The sequence below is a fragment of the Ostrea edulis genome, chromosome 9, assembly GCF_947568905.1.
Source record: "Ostrea edulis chromosome 9, xbOstEdul1.1, whole genome shotgun sequence".
Lineage (NCBI taxonomy): Eukaryota > Metazoa > Mollusca > Bivalvia > Ostreida > Ostreidae > Ostrea > Ostrea edulis.
The window spans coordinates 40456407-40474996 of NC_079172.1; the positions used below are offsets into that span (position 1 = coordinate 40456407).

An 18590-nucleotide genomic window follows, 5' to 3' on the forward strand; every position below is an offset into this window, starting at 1 on the left:
GTATTATCAAACACAAAACTTTCCAACGCGAAATCGTTTAGAATGTTCTACAGTATAGCATACCTCCAAAAATGTATTACGTGTACATCACAAATAATAAATGATCATAAATTAAAGAATGTTTGGGCGAAGTAGATAGTTCGACAACAAATGTACTTTGCCGTTCTCACTATCCTCAACAATGTAAACCTTGCCGTTCCTGTCGTCCTAGTCAATCTTAATCACCCATGCCATCCTCCAATACAACCCGAAGAAGTTGGTGTCAGCACTGCAGCAGAAAGAACCTTTGTTGGGGCAAACTGACGTTGTATTTTATCGGTTTCATTTTAAAATACGTTAAGAATGACGTCACATGATGTGACGTCACAAACGTTGCTGAACCCAATCCATCAGACTTTGGCGTGACCATCGCACTTTGGCGTCCGTAACGTTAACAAACCATCGCACTTTGGCGCAGACCATAGCACTTTGGCGTGACAATCGCACTTTGGAGCGACCATCGCACTTTAGAGTCTTACATATATACAAAGAAATGTGATGTTGTGGCCTTTATTGGCTAAGATGATGGTCACCAGTATTGCAGATGTAGATTTTGCTTGACGTAACAACAAAACAATATTTCATTGTTGGAATAACGACAGTATGGATATTTCATTTTGACAATTGCAGTCGGTGAGTGAAAAAAAAATGGATGTTGATGTTTCCAATAGTTTGAATAACATAAGAAAGGAAAATAGATGTAAATACCATATTTCAAAACTACTCTCACAAACTTCGTACGTTAAATCAAAATATTGCTATATTTTGTATTCTCGGATATTCCTTAAAGGTCGAGGTTTTCAACTGGTCAGTTTTCCTCAAGTAAGTTAAAGACCCAAATAAAATACCGTACGGTTTCTTTACGGATCACTGGATGTTGACGGAGCTCATCTATGGTCATTGTTATTTACCTGGCCAAGAGATCCGGGTGCTGTGTATACTTTTCATGTCCATAGAAAGGTCACAGGGCCGTCTGTAGTGTTTCTGTGGTCATAGTGTTTGTATAATGGTTGTATCCCTATGGATAGATGACACACAGTCTACACCACCCCCTCTTTCTCTCTTGTACTCTCAGTCATTGGCTCAATGAATAATTTCTTTTATAAATATAAAACTATCATGAATTGATGATATAAATTATTTCGGTAAGTTACAAGTTTTAAAAATTAATTGGCAAATTATTGTTTGATTTCTGATTGTGTAATTTATAATACATGTATATGGAGGGGGGAAATTACAATTATATCACAATTGCGTTGTTCGGGGTATTTTTAAAAACAATTGAATTACGAGAAAATATACAGGTCAATGCTATCAAAACTCTAGAATACCGGGCTTCCTCAAGATCTACTGAATGTCAGTAGGTACTGGTCGTTATTGTTATCAAAACACCTCTCTGGAATCCCTCCAGACCACAGTCTCTACAGGTATCACTCCACCTGAGATATACTGTTAAATGTTTGATTGACAGACGGCTAACAATTTGGGGGTGTTAACTTAAAGTTGGGTCTTTAAGTGAGGGGCTGAGCTAATTTAAGTGTGAATCCCCGATTCCGAGGGAATCCTGCTAGCTTGTATATACCGCCGTCCCAAATACACAGGATGTTGTCTCTGTTACCTGCATTACCTGTACAATTTTGTATGATTGAAATATTCATGATAGTGATTTTACTTGTGCAGGTTAATCGAACCGTTGATAATCAAATCTAATGAATTAAACGTAAAAACTAAAGGTCGATAAATTTATTTTATATAAATGAGAACGTTAGCCATTGAAAACTTAGTCAGAATATTCTTCATTCAAAAGTGTTTTTTTTTTTATCCATTTGACTGCCTTCGTTCGTCGGATACCCAGTATCCGACGAAGTTTGACTGCTAAACATAGTTTCCGACGGGAGTTATTGTGCACTGGGATATATTTTCTGGCTATGTACAGCTGATGTACCTATCATCTTCCTACGCCCCATGATGACTACCGGGGTACATATATATATTCCAAAACAGCTTAGAAAGTTTTATTCTCTTGAATTAGTTTTTCTGGACCGCACACCAGAATTATCTGCCTACCAAAGTTGTCTGAGTGACTCGTCCATAACGCATGCCCTACACAAACAAGACATTCGTATTTTCCGACAGTTCCAAAACTGGTCTAGACGAAGAATTTGTTCTTCCTCTGGATCCCAATCCCAACCATTATACACAAGAAAGAGCCCTGATAGCGGCTAATTTCTCTTCCGATAAGTTGAACTTTTGTCTCCATATTTCAAGTGGGAAATTACGCTTATAAATTTTCAACTGAGTGTAAACAAGATATCATTAACGTACAATATACTTCCTCATAATGAATCTGTTTAGCATAAAATCGATGTCCGTATAAATTGTTCAATAATCCATAATAATTATTAAAAACCTACTATTTTTCTATTATGATCTATGTAATTGTATGCAAAATTTACTACTATTATTGTGAAAAAGCCAAAACCATTTACCTATCGAGCTGGATTACGCGGTAAGCATCAAACGATTGCACGGACGCCTCGATCGCCAGTTAAGATAGATAAGGTATACACAAAGACTAGTAACTAAATGTCCATCATTTTCTAGCATCCAATCTGAAGCTTAATTTCTCCTGATTGACAAGGGTTCACAGACCAGGTAAATTTGAAGGCGGTTTTTATTTTCTCGGCCTTTAAAGTAACCTTAGTAGGCATTTTAAAATCTGTGGTTACATTGTTGTGACTATGCAATATTGTGTGGGGGAGAATTTGTTTTCACTTTCTGTGGTCTATTATAACCGAAAACAAAGTAGAATTGTCTAACTGAAAACTAAAAGATTACTCCACCCTCCAAGGTTAAATCACGATTGCCAATGATTACACTTCTTAATTGTGATGTTTTCAATTCTTAAAGGACCAAGTTTATATAAGAAGCTTCCCGGCAAAGAACGCGTAAGTGATTGTCCTTCGAATAATCATCGAGACAAGATGAATTTCTGTATTCTTTTGGCTGTCTTCGGATTTGCCTTTACGTCCACGGTAAGTTCATCATTGAATGTCATGATGTTTATGGTAATTTTCTACTTTTAATTCACCGCCGCGGTGGTCTAGAGGTTAGAGCATTCGCCCCGCATGCGGAAGGCCGGGGTTCGAACCCCGGTCGCGACAGACCTAAGTCGTTAAAATAAGTCGTGATAGTTTCATTGCTAGACGCTCGACATCAGGTGTGAATGTCACGAGTCCTCGGAGATGACCTTAAAAACATGCTCCGTGTCTCAGTAAGTGAAGCACGCTAAAGAACTCACTGCTCAATAGCCGTAAGAGCCGAGCAAAGGCCTCAATTTGAGGCCTTTCACCTGTCGTGGTGATGTTCATCTGAGTAAAAAATTCTCGAGAGAGACGTTAAACAAGATACAATACAATTGATCTTTATGAAATAATTAACTTTATGACAAATGGCATAACTTCAGCTTCTCCATTGTCATTTTCCAATATCTATGTTGCAATATTCCATTATCAACTGGATATGGTATTTATGTCTGTTAACAGATTCGATACCTACCATCAAAATATATACAGAGCTGATTACCTTTTTTAAAGATTGATATGATGAAGAGATACTATAATCTTAGGTGTGTAGCCTTGTACACATTGTACAGAAACACGTATTTCGTTCACGTTTTCATTTAATATGTGATATTCAAGGGAATCTTCCATCAAAATACTTAGGTAATAGATTTCCTTTGTAATATGATGGCATATTCAGATGGTTCACGATTATTTTTACAATATTTAACATGTTTAATATTAAACATTAAGAAATGTTTCTCATTTAATATTGACAGCCAAAATATATATGTTGACCCTCTGAATGCAAGATAAGAACAGATCTCGTTACTCCTATACTCAAAACATATGCATAGCTGACTTTCTTCTGCATGATTTCTGAAGATTGGTGTGATTGTTAAGGTTTTCATGTAAAACGTTATATTTAAGTAGATGTTTTTCTTTAAAATGACATCTGTAAAATGACGGCATATTCAGATGTTAGAGTGATGCTTAACTAAGCGAGCATCTAATGCAAATGGCTAGACACTTAAGGATTTTGATATAGATTTGAAATTAAGAGATTTTTATCAAAATATATTGCATACGTATGTAGTTGACTTCCTTAAGGGTGATGTATGAAAATTGATTTCATATTGAGATATCAGAATCACTCGTTGCCATTTATATAGCCAGGACTTAATCATTTATAAAGCGCAAAGACGCAACCACTCGATATTTTCCACAAAAACTTGAAAGTTAGTGTACATTACTTCATAAGGTATAAATCATTGATTTTCTTATGCGTGGTACATGAAGACTAATGGCATTTTCAATTATCAAAATCACTTCGTATCATTTGTATAACCCGTAATTAATCATATAATATATAATGAAAACATGTAGCTGGCTATTATTAGCAGCTAACTTTCTACATTTTAAGTACATGTAGCTGGCTATTAGTAGCTAACTTTTTACACTTTAAGGAAATCTAGCTGGCTATTAGAAGCTAACTTTTTACGCTTTAAGTACAAGTAGCTGCTATTACTAGCTAACTCTTTACAATCTAAGTGCATGTAGCCGACTATTAGCAGCTAACTTTCTACACTTTAAGTACATGTATCTGGCAATTAATAGCTAACTTTTTACACTATAAGTACATGTAGCTGGCTATTAGTAAATAACATTTTAAGTAAATGTAACTAGCTATTTATTAGTAGTTAACATTTTACACTTTCAGTATATGTAGCAGGTTGCTGTTATGTGACCTTCAGTAGCTAACTTTTCCCATTTTAAGTAGCGGACTAATAATAGTCAGTCATTTACTAGTATCTGGTTACTTGTAGCTAACTTTTCCAATCTTAAGAATGTGTACTTGTGATATTCGAAATAACTGTCAGATATGCTATACAGTCTATTACAGTATGTTAGAATTCAATTACCATTGCATTATCAAGTAGCAGTGTACATATGCTGTATTCTGGTTATCCTCATGTCGAATTTTTGAGTGAAGGTAATATTTTGTTACCAGAGTGTATGAATTTCATTTGCTACTTTTGTATTCACTTACGTGTGTGTTGATAAGTGATTTTTTTTAATTATTCATTTAAGATTAGCGAAGAAAAGTTGTTGGATGATCTCAGAGAAGAAATGCAGAAAGCGAAAACGAGTGCACTAGAAAAGTGGTTTAATGGTGGAGTCAAGAAATACAAGAACGAAATCGATCCCTTCCCGAAATATGGATATTCCAATTATCCATACTACTTTCCCAAAAGGGAGCAAACCGCCCAAAATGGTGTCATGCCTAGGTATATGGGAGAAAAACAACGGAAATATAATCGCAAGAGATGGTTATACATACGTCATCGTAGTCTACCCTTGCATGAAGAGAAATTTAAAGACGCTGGAGGTAAACATCAAGAACAGAAACGACGAACAAAGCAGAAACGACGACCAAGGCACTGACAATAATAATAAAATGCAAATAAAGCTTTCTAAATATATATCTCCAATATCATTAATTGTTATTTTGTATATTGCGTATTTTATGCAATTCGATAAAAGAATATTGATGTGTTGTCCAGGTATAGTAGATTTTAAAGACGGTGAAGATAAAGATTAGGAACCGAAACAACGACCAAAGCAGAAACGACGAACAAAGCAGAAACAACGAACAAAGCAGAAACGACGGCCCACAAAATAAAATGAAAGATGATATACAATGGAGCAGTTTCTGCGCATTTCAAAATATATATCTCCGATATCAATGGCAGTTATTTATGTATCTTGAATATTATTATGCGATTCTATGAAAGGTGAAGATAACGAACAGCGATCAATCTCATAACTCCCACAAGCAATACAAAATAGATAGTTGGGTATAAATGAATATTGCTGTGTAGTACAGGTATAGTAGATTTGTTTTTTGACACAAATAACCTACGAGTGCACTAGTAAGGTGTTTGAATGGTGGTGGCAAAATTGAGATGATTCAAAACTACATACAGTGTAGTCTCCCCTTGCAAGAAGAGGAATTTAAAGACGATGGAGATAAAGATCGGGAACCGAAAAAACCAAGGCAGAAACGACGAACAAAGCCAAAAAATTAACAAAATTAAAGACAAGATTTCTACGCATTTATAAATATATATTCGATATCGTTAACAATCATTTTTTATCTTGAGTATTTTATTCAATTCTATAAATGAATATTACTGTGTAGTACAGGTATACTAGATTTGTTTATTGACACATAAAACTTTGTTTTAAGCCTCTGGAAGTTTCATGATGTTTTATTTTGAGAATAGTATTTGGGAACGTACAAATGTAAATAAGTACCCTGTTTATCATTTGAATGGAACACTCTAGAATTGTGTTTTCGCATCGATTCCGTCGAAGGTTATGCCAGACGATGTACTAAATATGAAAAAGAACTAGAAACATTGACAAAATGGATTAAAAGTCTAAGAGGAATATCAAAATCCCGTATTAGACACATCAAAACAAAAGTATGTAACATCTATCATTCTGTGTTTAGTAAACAAAAAGTGATAAAAGAATTAGATAGGTTACATGAGGAATATGTTTTGGTTCCAGCTGACAAAGCTTATAACAACATTGTCTTTGTTTGTAAGGCTCATTGTTGCAACTGTATGTAAACGAACTAGGCATTACTTCCACTTTTGCTAATCGTATTTATACTTCAACTGTCCCTTCAGTTTTAGACACATTTAATATCCCAGTCAATGGGTCGGATACATATGAGTTGCCGTACCTATACTGAATTCCTAAATTTCATAAAAACCCTTACAAATATACATTGCTGGATACAATAACTGTTCTAATAAGCCCCTATCTTTGCTCCTCATAAAAATATTTACAGTTGTAAAGGAGAAACTTCAAACGTACTGTTCCACTACATAAGCCAGAAGTAGTGTAAATCATATGTGGATGCTAGAAAATTCTAAAGAAGTTTTAGTAAATTTAAAATCGCTAAACTTTTCTCAAATCAACAACATCAAATCGTATGACTTTTCAACATTTAACACGATCATACCTCACGATAAATTAAAGAGTTATGAGATTGATCTCTATGCGTTATCTTCACCTTTATAGGAGTTATGATATTGATCACTGTTCGTTCTCTTCACCTTTCATGTGATGTATGTTGTCTGGATAAAAATTGTTACATGCGTTAAAACGTTGGTAGTCATGTAAATGAGAATACATGATGACTGGTTTTATCTATCCAACTCATTTTGCACATGTGTCTTTTGTAAATGTTTTAATGAGTTGCCATTCCTTGTTCAGGGAAGGAGTTTTGTAAGAAGATAGATCGGTAAAGTTAGCTACTAGTTACCAACTACTAATAACTGGCTACTTAAAAAGAGAATGGTTGACTACCTATAGTGGCCAGCTACTTGAAACTGGAAAGTTAGTGAAAAGGTTATGGTATGTAAAGGATCCGGGTTTGTCCTACTCTTAATTTTGTATTCTTTATAGGTTTAATGAGATTGATCACTTTTTTGTTATCTTCACTTTTTCGCCATGACTAGATCTTGAAGGTGTTGCAGTGTGTATTACAGTGGTGTTTAAAAAAGTAATTTACCATCTTTCACTATAATTTTTAAGAAAATGTTACTTCTATCACGAACTTGAGTAACAGCTGTTGAATTATAGTTACATTGATATATTTAAAGATGATCGATCACGTATCGTTTGGTAAATCCTACATGTTCTACTCGTAATAGCTGGTTTGAAAGTTGTATACTATTTAGTCAATGATAAACAAAGGCTCACTTCTTGAATTACTTCCTACTGGGTCTTGCAGTCTATAGCTATGTACAAAAACGGTATCGTTTCGAAGGCTCCAGTAGCGAGTTTCGATGCTTGAATTATTCAATAATATGATAAAACCATGAATGACATTTCTCAGTCAATACGACACTTGAACTACCATCGAAGTAGGACATTTATATGTATGATTATGTGTATGTTCAAGATACAATTGTGTCTATATAAGGTATAATTGTGTATTTAAGCTTACATGCGTAAAATATATTTATATGTAATTTAGCTGTGTATAGTTATATATTTATGTAATGATGATTTGTATTAATAATTATGCTAATTCAAATGCCAGGTACACGTAGGAATACTTACAGAAATTATTCAGAAGACACATACACGAATTCTAAATAGGGATAGCATCAGCAATGTTAGCTGCAGATCTTATCTGTCCCAATATTTTCTCAAAGAGCTACAGTTCTTCTGTTGCAACAATGTAAATTAAAACCTGATATCAGTCTGACACTTTGATTAAACCTCATTTCTCTTTCATAGATCGGTAATGGAATCTGGACGCATGGTTTGGGACATTTGTACTGAAAATGGGTCTGAACTACTAGGGAATATGCAGATATAGGCTGCACGGATAATTACTGGAATAAGTGTGAATTCTTCAAGAAGTGCACTATTTAAATCATTGAAGTAGAATAAATTATCAGAAAGAAGGAAAGGTCATACGTTTTCAAAACTTGACTATGGTATAGCACCTGATTATCTTCAGAATATTTTAGAACTATGCATCCTCCTCAAATTTCAATATTCACTAAAATATAACTTTATATCAACTTTCCCGGTCTATAACCAGCTGATCCAATCATTAATTGGTTAGTGAACACTGAAAACCATACCTCTACCTTGTAGAGAGCTATTTCAGTTTGTTTTACACTGTGATTAAAAGGTATTATCAGTTGCATTGTGCAGGTATACCCACATAAGTATTATATATCTACAAATAAGACCTCAGTGCATGTTGACATTATGGCATTGCAGCTGTTACCACTGTCACCTTCCCAAAATACAAATGGCAAAATGCATATATATGCAAAGTGAAGATAACGAACAGTGATCAATCTCATAACTCCTACAAGCAATACAAAATAGATAGTTGGGCAAACACGGACCCCTGGACACACCAGAGGTGGGATCAGGTGCCTAGGAGGAGTAAGCATCCCCTGTTGACCGGTCACACCCGCCGTGAGCCCCATATCCTGATCAGGTATATATATATATATATATATATATATATATATATATATATATATATATATATATTTGATTATCTTCAAACAAGTGCATACCTTGAATAATACAGGCAAAATTTATTCAACACAACGTGTCAACTTCCTGTTATTGCTAATTTTTAAATCTTATGAACCGCAATACTTTTGGCTATAAAGTTATTAACAAACCATGATATTACGCATGAAATGGTTTCGGGAGTTTATCCGTGAATGCTTCGTTGATGATATTTTCTGATATTTAAATCATAAAATTCTATATGTCTTATACAACAAAAGTCAAAGAAAAATGTAGTTGGGTGTAAAATATGATCAAATATAAGGTTCATGATAAGTAAACATTGTAGTTCATACTCTTGTAAACTGCAGTTTACTTTTTCATTTGGAATCAGAGCACCAAACCCCTGGATATGTAATGAAACGCAGTTTATCCAAGATCTAGGTCTAGGTGTTTTGTTATTGGCTAATATCACGCGTGAAATTGTTTGAAATTGAAAGAAATATCATAGAAGTGTAAAAGAATTATCACAATGAAAAGTTATCGCACAAATTCGAGAAATGACTAAGGAAATTACACGTACCATGGTAAGAGTATGTTGAAAATGAAGGGTGCGATTCAATGCACATCGTTATGTGTTGTAGAAAAGTACAAATATGACATATAAAAACAACAGGGCCCCTATATAATCTTGTCATTTTTATTAGCACTTGGAATGAGCACATTTTGGCGCTCATTTGTCTAAAATCAATATAGCTGACTAGCGAGCGTCAAAGTTTAGTATTGAGGGATACGGAAAATGAATCGGTACTCTTTTCCCATATCTGCATTTTAATTTCACTTCTGTCTGAATTCCCAGCCAGAATGCACGTACTATATTTACCAAGATTCATATGCGCATTGTTCACAAATACATCGAATTCATGAGGAATTTGCTATCATTACAATTAGTACAGATATCAAAGTAAAAACCATCGCAAACGTTAATGTTTGCTGCTCAGATTCCAGTGTGACATCGCCATGAAGATACAATAATACGATGAAAGACTGTAATGACGACATTTCGATGAAATAATTGTGGCAATTCGTCGTAGCAAAGCCTTTGAAAATAGATATTAACGACAAACTAACAACTCAACTTTATGATTTCAGCTTCTACATCGTCAACTTTCCATAGTTCTGTAGCAATATTATATCATCCCCTGCATATGGTGTGTATATATATCCACTAATTCGATACGCAAGAGTTTGTTCTCTGTATGATGTTTTTAAATCGAGGCAAGCTACTGACAAACAAGTCAACAATCTCGTTTAAAGTCGGTATTTCGCAAATTCTATTTGAGCGGTCGACAGGGGATGTTTCCTCCTCCTAAGCCCCTAATCTGGTGTGTCCAGGAGTCCGTGTTTGCCCAATTCTCTATTTTGTGTTGCTCATAGAAGTTATGAGATTGATCACTGTTCGTTATCTTTACCGATATGGAGCGCCAAATTAACACCAACTCAAATAATTAAAGATATCTTAATTATTTGAAGATATCACAAATTCATTTGATGTGCACAACAATTCCATTAAAGATCTCGTCAAATCATTAACGATATCTTCAATTCTGAAAAATTGCGCGCATTCATTGAAATATTGATAGCATTGATTTTTCTGCCGAAGTAATGAGCGCTATAATTGAATTGATAATATCAACAATTGAATTGATGCGCGCAACAATTCAAATGAAGAGTGCAATAATCTAATTAGAGCGCGCATCAATTTAATTTATGCGCGCAATAATTGGATTATTGCTCTTTTCCATGGAATTGTCGGGCGTATCAATTCAATTAATGATCGCATTTATTGAATTAGTGTCCTTTTCATTTGAACTGTAGCGCGCATCAATTCAATTTTTGTGCGCGATAATTGAAATATTCCTCTCTTCAATTGATGCGTGCAATAATTCTTAGAGAGAGAGCAACTATATGATTTAAAGATATCTTCAATTCAACAAATGCACAATTGAATTACATATCTCTTTCATTGAAATGTTGTTTTCTTTAAACAAAATTGATGCGTGCATGAATTCCTTATACAAAAACATTGTAATGATTAAAAATATAGATTAAAGAGATCATCAAATCATTTATGCCGTGGTTCAAATTAATTTTTGTTAGCAATGATTTCACCACGTAAATGATTTTGATTGATTGATTGATTTCATATCATTTAACGTCCCTCCCGAGAATTTTTCACTCATATGCAGATGTCACCATTGCCGGTGAAGGACTGCAAAATTTAAGCCTATGCTCGGCACTTACGGCCTTTGCACATAAAAATGGATCTTTATCGTGTCTCACTTGCTGTGATACGGAGCCTCGGTTTTTGCATTCTCATCCGAAGGACCGCCCCATTTAGTCGCCTTTCCGACAAGCAAGGGGTACTGAGGACCTATTCTAACCCGGATCCCCACGGAACCTCACATACATGCGCTTATCAATCAAATTGAAGAGAGCAATAATTTGTATGATGCGCACATAAAATTAATTATTGCGCTCCATCAATTCAATTATTGCGCGCAATAATTCATTTGATGTGCATATCAATTCATCCATTGATCTCATCAATTGAATTGGTGAGTGCATTGATTTAATCATATTGTGCGCAATTATTGAATTGATGTGCGTAAAAATTGAATTGATGACATCTTCAAATAATTAAAGATATCTTAATTATTTGAGTTTATATTAATTTGGCGCTCCATTTACCGTCGTCCCAATGTGTTGTAACTGTATTATGCAAGCAAGAAGTTGTTCCAAATATAATCATACCAGTATCTCGGCTATTGATGTCATGGTCAATTTTACCTGATAACGCTATTTATTTGGGTTTCCTTTTAACTGAAAGACAGTAGATATTATTGTTGATGAGGACTTCATGATTGCTAAAACACGCTAACGAGTCATCTATGGCGAACCTTCTTGAATTCATCCTAATGTATGCATTCAAAAAGGTCCCAAACCCCCTTCTGGACCAGTCAATTCGTTTTTCCTCATAGAAATATAAACAGATCCTGAACATTTGACTCAGTTACCAGGATTGACTTTTTATAAAGAATACAGCATCATGTTCAATTTGAGCTATTTTGTTCTCTACCGTATCAGCCAATTTTTAGCAGTCTCAAGAACGCAATAGTTCTATTTTGAAACGACAAAGTGTGAGACGTTTGGAGTTTAGATATGATACTTTTGTTTTGGGTCTCTATATTGTGTACACTACAATGAATTCCGACTAGGGGACTTGGTGGGTGTGTTTCGAACAGACGTTTTTGTTGTTATCCATACCCAACCATTACAGAGAGAGAGAGAGAGAGAGAGAGAGAGAGAGAGAGAGAGAGGCTTTTCTTTTATTTCAAAATGTTTCAATTCATAATCATGGTACGTCTGAACATAATAAGAAAATTATTTTGATTTTGAAATAGATCGTTCTAATGAAGCAAGAACCCAGTGAAAGACGATGTACCATATCCAACGCCTTTAACGGTATGGGAACAGGTTAGAAAGTCGGACGTTCTGATCCAGACGCGATCATCGGTGTTAATCCGAGTGATAGCTGTACCTGAAGACACGGCCCAATCATCGTGATCATAAGCATCACTTATGAAATAAGACAAAACGGCACTATTTTTAACCACTTCATATTTCAAGCACATTCGATTGCTGACTGAAATAGTCCAAGAAAAAACGTAGAGACCGGGAACCGGGGCCACGAACTCGCCAGCATGAACTGAATATCCATTACCCTCGTTCAAAAGAACTTCGTCAAAGTGAATGGCTTGGTATAATCCCAGATTCGTCAGATCTTTGGAAAGATGTGCATAGAAAGCAACTGGAGAGGCTGCGCCTTGAGGCACAATGCGTCTGTCTCCTGCAGTAAAATCAGTATGTATTAGAATCACTTTAAGATTGGCACAATCGCTCTTAACCATACACTGAATTTTACGGCTGACAAAATACGTCATCATCAACAGACATGTTCTCTAAGTTATTTAATTACCACTGACAGGGTGTAGGTATATTCAAGAAATAAATTTCATTTGTTTTAAATACACAAGGGCGTGAACTGCGACGCGTTACGCTGGTATATTTCATGTTCAAAGCGCGTTAGCGCTTCATCACCAAGTACACCCCCCCCCCCCCCCCAAACATGCGGTAATTATTGGTCATATAAAAGTGACGATAAAACAAAGCGTTGTCCCGATATTTGATCATAGACACGAGGTAGTGCCAAACTTGCCCCGATTGCCGGAATTGTGTTGAGGAGTTTGATAAAACTAGAAAGTGGACAGTGAACATAATTGTTTCCATATATTCCCGAATTAATGCTTTCGTCCGTAACCATATGCCTTCCTGCGAAATATATCCATAAATTGAGATAGTATGCTAAAACGAAATTCCACCTTCTACATTGCCGCTTCGGTAGCCTACACCCCGGTTACAACATAGCCTACACCCCGCATGTTGGGACACACTTGGTGTTCATGACAATTATGCAGCATGGTGTGAAATGTTGCTGTTCATACCATCATGCATTTTTTAAAAATTAAATGTATTTTTTATGTTTACATTTTACTATCATTTCTGTTGGAATATTCCTAGCTGTTAAAATACCCGTACTATATCTACCAAGATTCATACGCACATTAATACTAGTATTCGCATTATCATTTCGATTTGTAAAGATATCGAAGGTCAAAACATTGGAAATGTAAATATACTAGTATGTTTCTGTGACATTTTTAAAATAGAAATATATCAGTTATAAAGATATATCAGGGGTGGGGTGCATTGTTGACCGCATTAAATGACGTGTTAGCCATTTTGACGGCCTTCGAATTCAGTACTATTGCGCCATTGGTTCAAAGTCATCATTGATTTATATCTAAATATTCAAACATGCGTGGATATTCAAATATTTTGAGTCGTATTAACAAGTAGAAAGGGTGAAAGGAAACTATGAAAAACAACAGTGTAATATTGCTAGAACACAATGATGATGCAGAAATAGAGCTGATGTGTTTGTTATTCGCAATTAATATTGAACAGTTGTGAATTACATGGATTAACACGTGCAATGTCACTTCAAATACTTGTACTCAAACTAGACAGTTAATGCACTTACTGATTTCTCCGTCTGATTCGGGATTTAGGATTCCGCTCGGACATGACTCTAGTTTCTCGTCGAGAACTGATACTTTGTTTTCTAAATCCGCGAGTTTACGAAGAATTTCAGCATTCTGATTACTATGGTAAGTGTCATTTGCACTAACTAGATATATCAAATTCAGTGCCAAGAAAACAAAATTCATTATCGATATTTTTTTCTGATTTCTATGTCTAGTTGATCTAGCTTGACGTTATCTAATACTAAACCAAAATGCTCTAGAACAAGAAACCTTTATATAGATAATCTGAACAATAGACTTTCCCTAGATAAGGTAGGTGGTAAAGACACCATGAAATAAAGATACAGACCAAATTGGGACAGTGCACTTGCATTGATCACACGATGTACAAGTGTACAGTTGCTTATTTGTATACACAAACTAAAGACCCAACTTTATGAAAATCGGGATAATTTCAGCTTCTATGATCATACATGTATCAATACAAGGAAATGTCATTCGTGTTGATCAGTATCACGCATTATTATTCTTATGGATAGTATCGATAGTGCAGCGGGATTAGAGGAAGCTGTCAATGATATATATAATATTTCTGATAACATACAAAAGTGAGAGCATGTGTTCTGTTCAGTTTTATTTTTTATTAAATGTGTATGAAAGGTGAAGATAATGAACAGTGATCAATGTCATAACTCCTACAAGCAATACAAAATAGAGAGTTGGGCAAACACGGACTCCTGTATATACCGGAGGTGGGATCAGGTGCCAAGGAGGAGTAAGCATCCCCTGTCGACCGGTCACACCCTTCATGAGCCCTATATCTTGATCAGGTAAACGGAGTTATCCGTCGTCAAAATCAGTGTGCCAAGAACCGCCTAACAATCGGTATGAAACAAGTCAGATAACAATTGACCCAATGATAGGTTGAATTGGCAAACTAGATCGTTATAACGACCATAGAATTTGCGAAATGCTGACTTTAAACAAGACTGTTGGACCCCTGCGCCATCAACTTGTTTGTCAGTAGCCTGCTTCGATTCAAAAACTGATCATACGCAGAACAAGCTCTTGTGTATTGAATCAGTTGAGATATATAAACACCATATGCAGTTAATAATGGAATATTGCTACATAAATATGGGAAGTTGACGATGGAGAAGCTGAAATCATCTCGTTTGTCATAAAGTTGAGTTGTTAGTTTACCGTTAATATCTACTTTAATAAAATATCTAAGTATGAAGCAGAAGTGGACGACTCTGTGGTGTCTTCTATTTCGAGTTCACTAGGATAAATCAAATCGACATATGAATGAAAATTATTATTGTTAATAGAGAACACGTCGTCGATATATCTAAATGTCGAATTGAAGGCCACAGCAAGAGATTTTTTCTTTTCACGTAGAAGTTTTTGAATAACTTCTGCATCATAGGAATATACAGAAAGGTCAGCTAACAAAGGAACACAATTTGTGCCCATGGGAATTCAAACATATTGTTGGAAGACCTGATCACCAAAGACAACGAAGATATATTGTCAATGAGGAAGCATATTGTAAGCTACCCAAGGATAGGGGTTTGCTTGTATATTTCTGAATCCCCAGCAGATCCACTCATGTCAGGATAATTCCAAAGATCATTTAACTTCAATAAACAATATCTCGGTCACACTTCTCTTCCATTTTTGATGAAGAATACTAGAAACTTTTCAGTCTTAATCTGTATTTATTATGATGAATAAACAAAACAAGGCACAAATAAAATCTCTTCATGTGGTGAACTCTGTATACTACGACAGGCTTTATACAAGTGCTGAATTTTCAGAAATACAAGTCTTGGTTGTCCAGTGTGGTAGGAGATTTCTAACTAAGTTTTTACTATGATTATTACATTATGAGTAGTCTCACCTTAATTTTCTTCTAAGAGATTTGAATGTTACCGCCGCTCAACTTGTAGAAATCTGCCGTAGTAACGTAGCGAGCTTACTTATATAACCTTCGGTCCTAGACCACATGTCTACAGTTAACCAATCAAAATATGCCGTACAGGCCTCTAACCAATCAGCGACTTGTACGGTGGCATCGGCTCCCACACAATTTCCCACACAGAACTACTTTTTCCCGTACAGGCTACCGTACAAGCGCGAAAGGAATATCAATAAGTACCAATAATTAAAACTGAGTAGCATACATTAAGAAGCTCAATTTGCTAATCTAAACAAGTAAATAAATATCACAATATCTCATGCATGTAGGTTAAACATACTCTGTCTTGTGTGCGCATGAATACAGTTACTATCAACGATACCGTAAACAAATATAGTTCCTTAAGATATGACTGGTTACATGTAGTATGTAATAAATACCAACGAATTCTCAACCTCAAATTGTAAAGAACATTAATTCATACGTCTAAATGATTCACATAGTAAATACTATCTCACAACCATCGTAAATATCTTCGTCACCAAACCGGAAGTGACGAGTGATACTGCACTCGTAAAAAGATGATGGCAGCCAAAAACATGAAATGTAAATACCCACCCGACATTCCCCAATATTATTACTACTACTACCCCTCGTGAAACTAAAACTGGTAATTACAACAGGAATTATTCAAGGGAATGCACGTAAGTACATGAAATGACTCGAGATTGCTCTAAACTCGTAAATGAATAACTTAACTATCGGAACACGTGTAAACATGAGACATGTCAAAATATACGGGACCATTTCTGAAGGAATACATCGTAATGCACAATACAATGTCACTAATTATTATTGATCCAAACATGTTAAAAGTAGAAAATCAAGTAACAGGTTACAATATTTTTTTATTTCAACTTCAGAGTACTTGTGCGTGGAATCAGAGTGCCGTTTAACAAAGTAATTTTTTGGATGACTAATCACTAGATAGGGATATTTGCATTTTCCATTTTTGTTGAAGACTTTACTGTTTACGATGTCAAAAAATCTAGTCTTTAATTTATAGTGAGGAATGGTCGTGTGAAGTGTTGAAAAGTCCTACGTTTTGATGTTGTTGATTCGAGAAAGGTTTTGCTATTTCAAATTTACTAAAAGTTCTTTAGAATTTTTTAGAATCTACATTTGATTTACACCACTTCTGGCACAGTTCGTTTAAAGTTTCTCCTTCACAGCTGTTAATATTTTCGTGAGAAGCAAATATAGGGGCTTGGTAGAGCATTTACTGGATCCAGCTAGGTATCTTTGTTTGTAAGGGGTTTTATGAAGTATAGGAATCCATTATAGGTACGGTAACTCATATTCATCCGACCCATTGACTTGGATATTAAATATGTCTTAAACTGAAGCAGGGTTTTGAAGAATCTCGTCTTTTGAAAAGGTAGTTGGAGTATAAGTACGATTAGCAAAAGTGGAATTAATGCCAAGTTCGTTTAAAATACAGTTGTAATAATGAGCCTTACAAAGACAATGTTGTTACAAGTTTTGTTAGCTGGAACCAAAACATATTCCTCATGTAACCTACCTAATTCTTTTATCACTTCTGGTTCACTAAACACAGGATATATGGTACGTACTTTTGTTTTGATATGTTTTAATGTTGTATTTACAGTAAAACTATACAATACAGCGCATATGCTCTCCCTGTTTTTATGTTGTACTTACAGTAAAACTATACAGCGCACATGCTCCCCCTGTTTTATGTTGTATTTACAGTAAAACTATACAGCGCACATCCCCCCCCTGTTTTTATGTTGTATTTACAGTAAAACTATACAGCGCACATGCTCCCCCTGTTTTAATGTTGTATTTACAGTAAAACTATACAGCGCACATGCTCCCCCTGTTTTTATGTTGTATTTACAGTAAAACTATACAGTGCACATGCTCTCTCTGTTTTTATGTTGTATTTACAGTAAAACTATACAGCGCACATGCTCCCCCTGTTTTATGTTGTATTTACAGTAAAACTATACAGCGCACATGCTCTCTCTGTTTTTATGTTGTATTTACAGTAAAACTATACAGCGCACATGCTCTCTCTGTTTTATGTTGTATTTACAGTAAAACTATACAGCGCACATGCCCCCCCCCCCCTGTTTTTATGTTGTATTTACAGTAAAACTATACAGCGCACATGCTCCCCCTGTTTTTATGTTGTATTTACAGTAAAACTATACAGCGCACATGCTCTCCCTGTTTTTATGTTGTATTTACAGTAAAACTATACAGCGCACATGCTCCCCCTGTTTTAATGTTGTATTTACAGTAAAACTATAC

General features: G+C 35.2%; 2 protein-coding genes across 2 annotated transcripts; one reads left to right on the plus strand and one right to left on the minus strand.

Moving 5' to 3' along the window:
• Positions 1–2766: 2766 nt before the first annotated feature.
• LOC125659736 (uncharacterized) lies at positions 2767–5598 on the plus strand. Its single transcript, XM_048891502.2, has 2 exons — positions 2767–3074; positions 5193–5598. The coding sequence occupies exons 1-2, from the start codon at positions 2931–2933 to the stop codon at positions 5544–5546; spliced, it is 498 nt and encodes a 165-aa protein (XP_048747459.1). The 5' UTR covers positions 2767–2930; the 3' UTR covers positions 5547–5598.
• Positions 5599–12537: 6939 nt separating this feature from the next.
• On the minus strand, positions 12538–14590 carry LOC125659458 (heavy metal-binding protein HIP-like). The gene is made up of 2 exons (XM_048891128.2): positions 14329–14590; positions 12538–13074 (listed from the first exon to the last, which is right to left on the minus strand). The coding sequence occupies exons 1-2, from the start codon at positions 14513–14515 to the stop codon at positions 12635–12637; spliced, it is 627 nt and encodes a 208-aa protein (XP_048747085.1). The 5' UTR covers positions 14516–14590; the 3' UTR covers positions 12538–12634.
• Between the last annotated feature and the right edge of the window lie 4000 nt (positions 14591–18590).

Coding starts and splice junctions, on each gene's coding strand:
- LOC125659736 (XM_048891502.2), top strand. CDS start 2,931: ATGTTTTCAATTCTTAAAGGACCAAGTTTATATAAGAAGCTTCCCGGC. Junction 3,075..5,192: donor GATTTGCCTTTACGTCCACG/GTAAGTTCATCA, acceptor TATTCATTTAAG/ATTAGCGAAGAAAAGTTGTT.
- LOC125659458 (XM_048891128.2), bottom strand. CDS start 14,515: ATGAATTTTGTTTTCTTGGCACTGAATTTGATATATCTAGTTAGTGCA. Junction 13,075..14,328: donor CGAATCAGACGGAGAAATCA/GTAAGTGCATTA, acceptor ATTTTACTGCAG/GAGACAGACGCATTGTGCCT.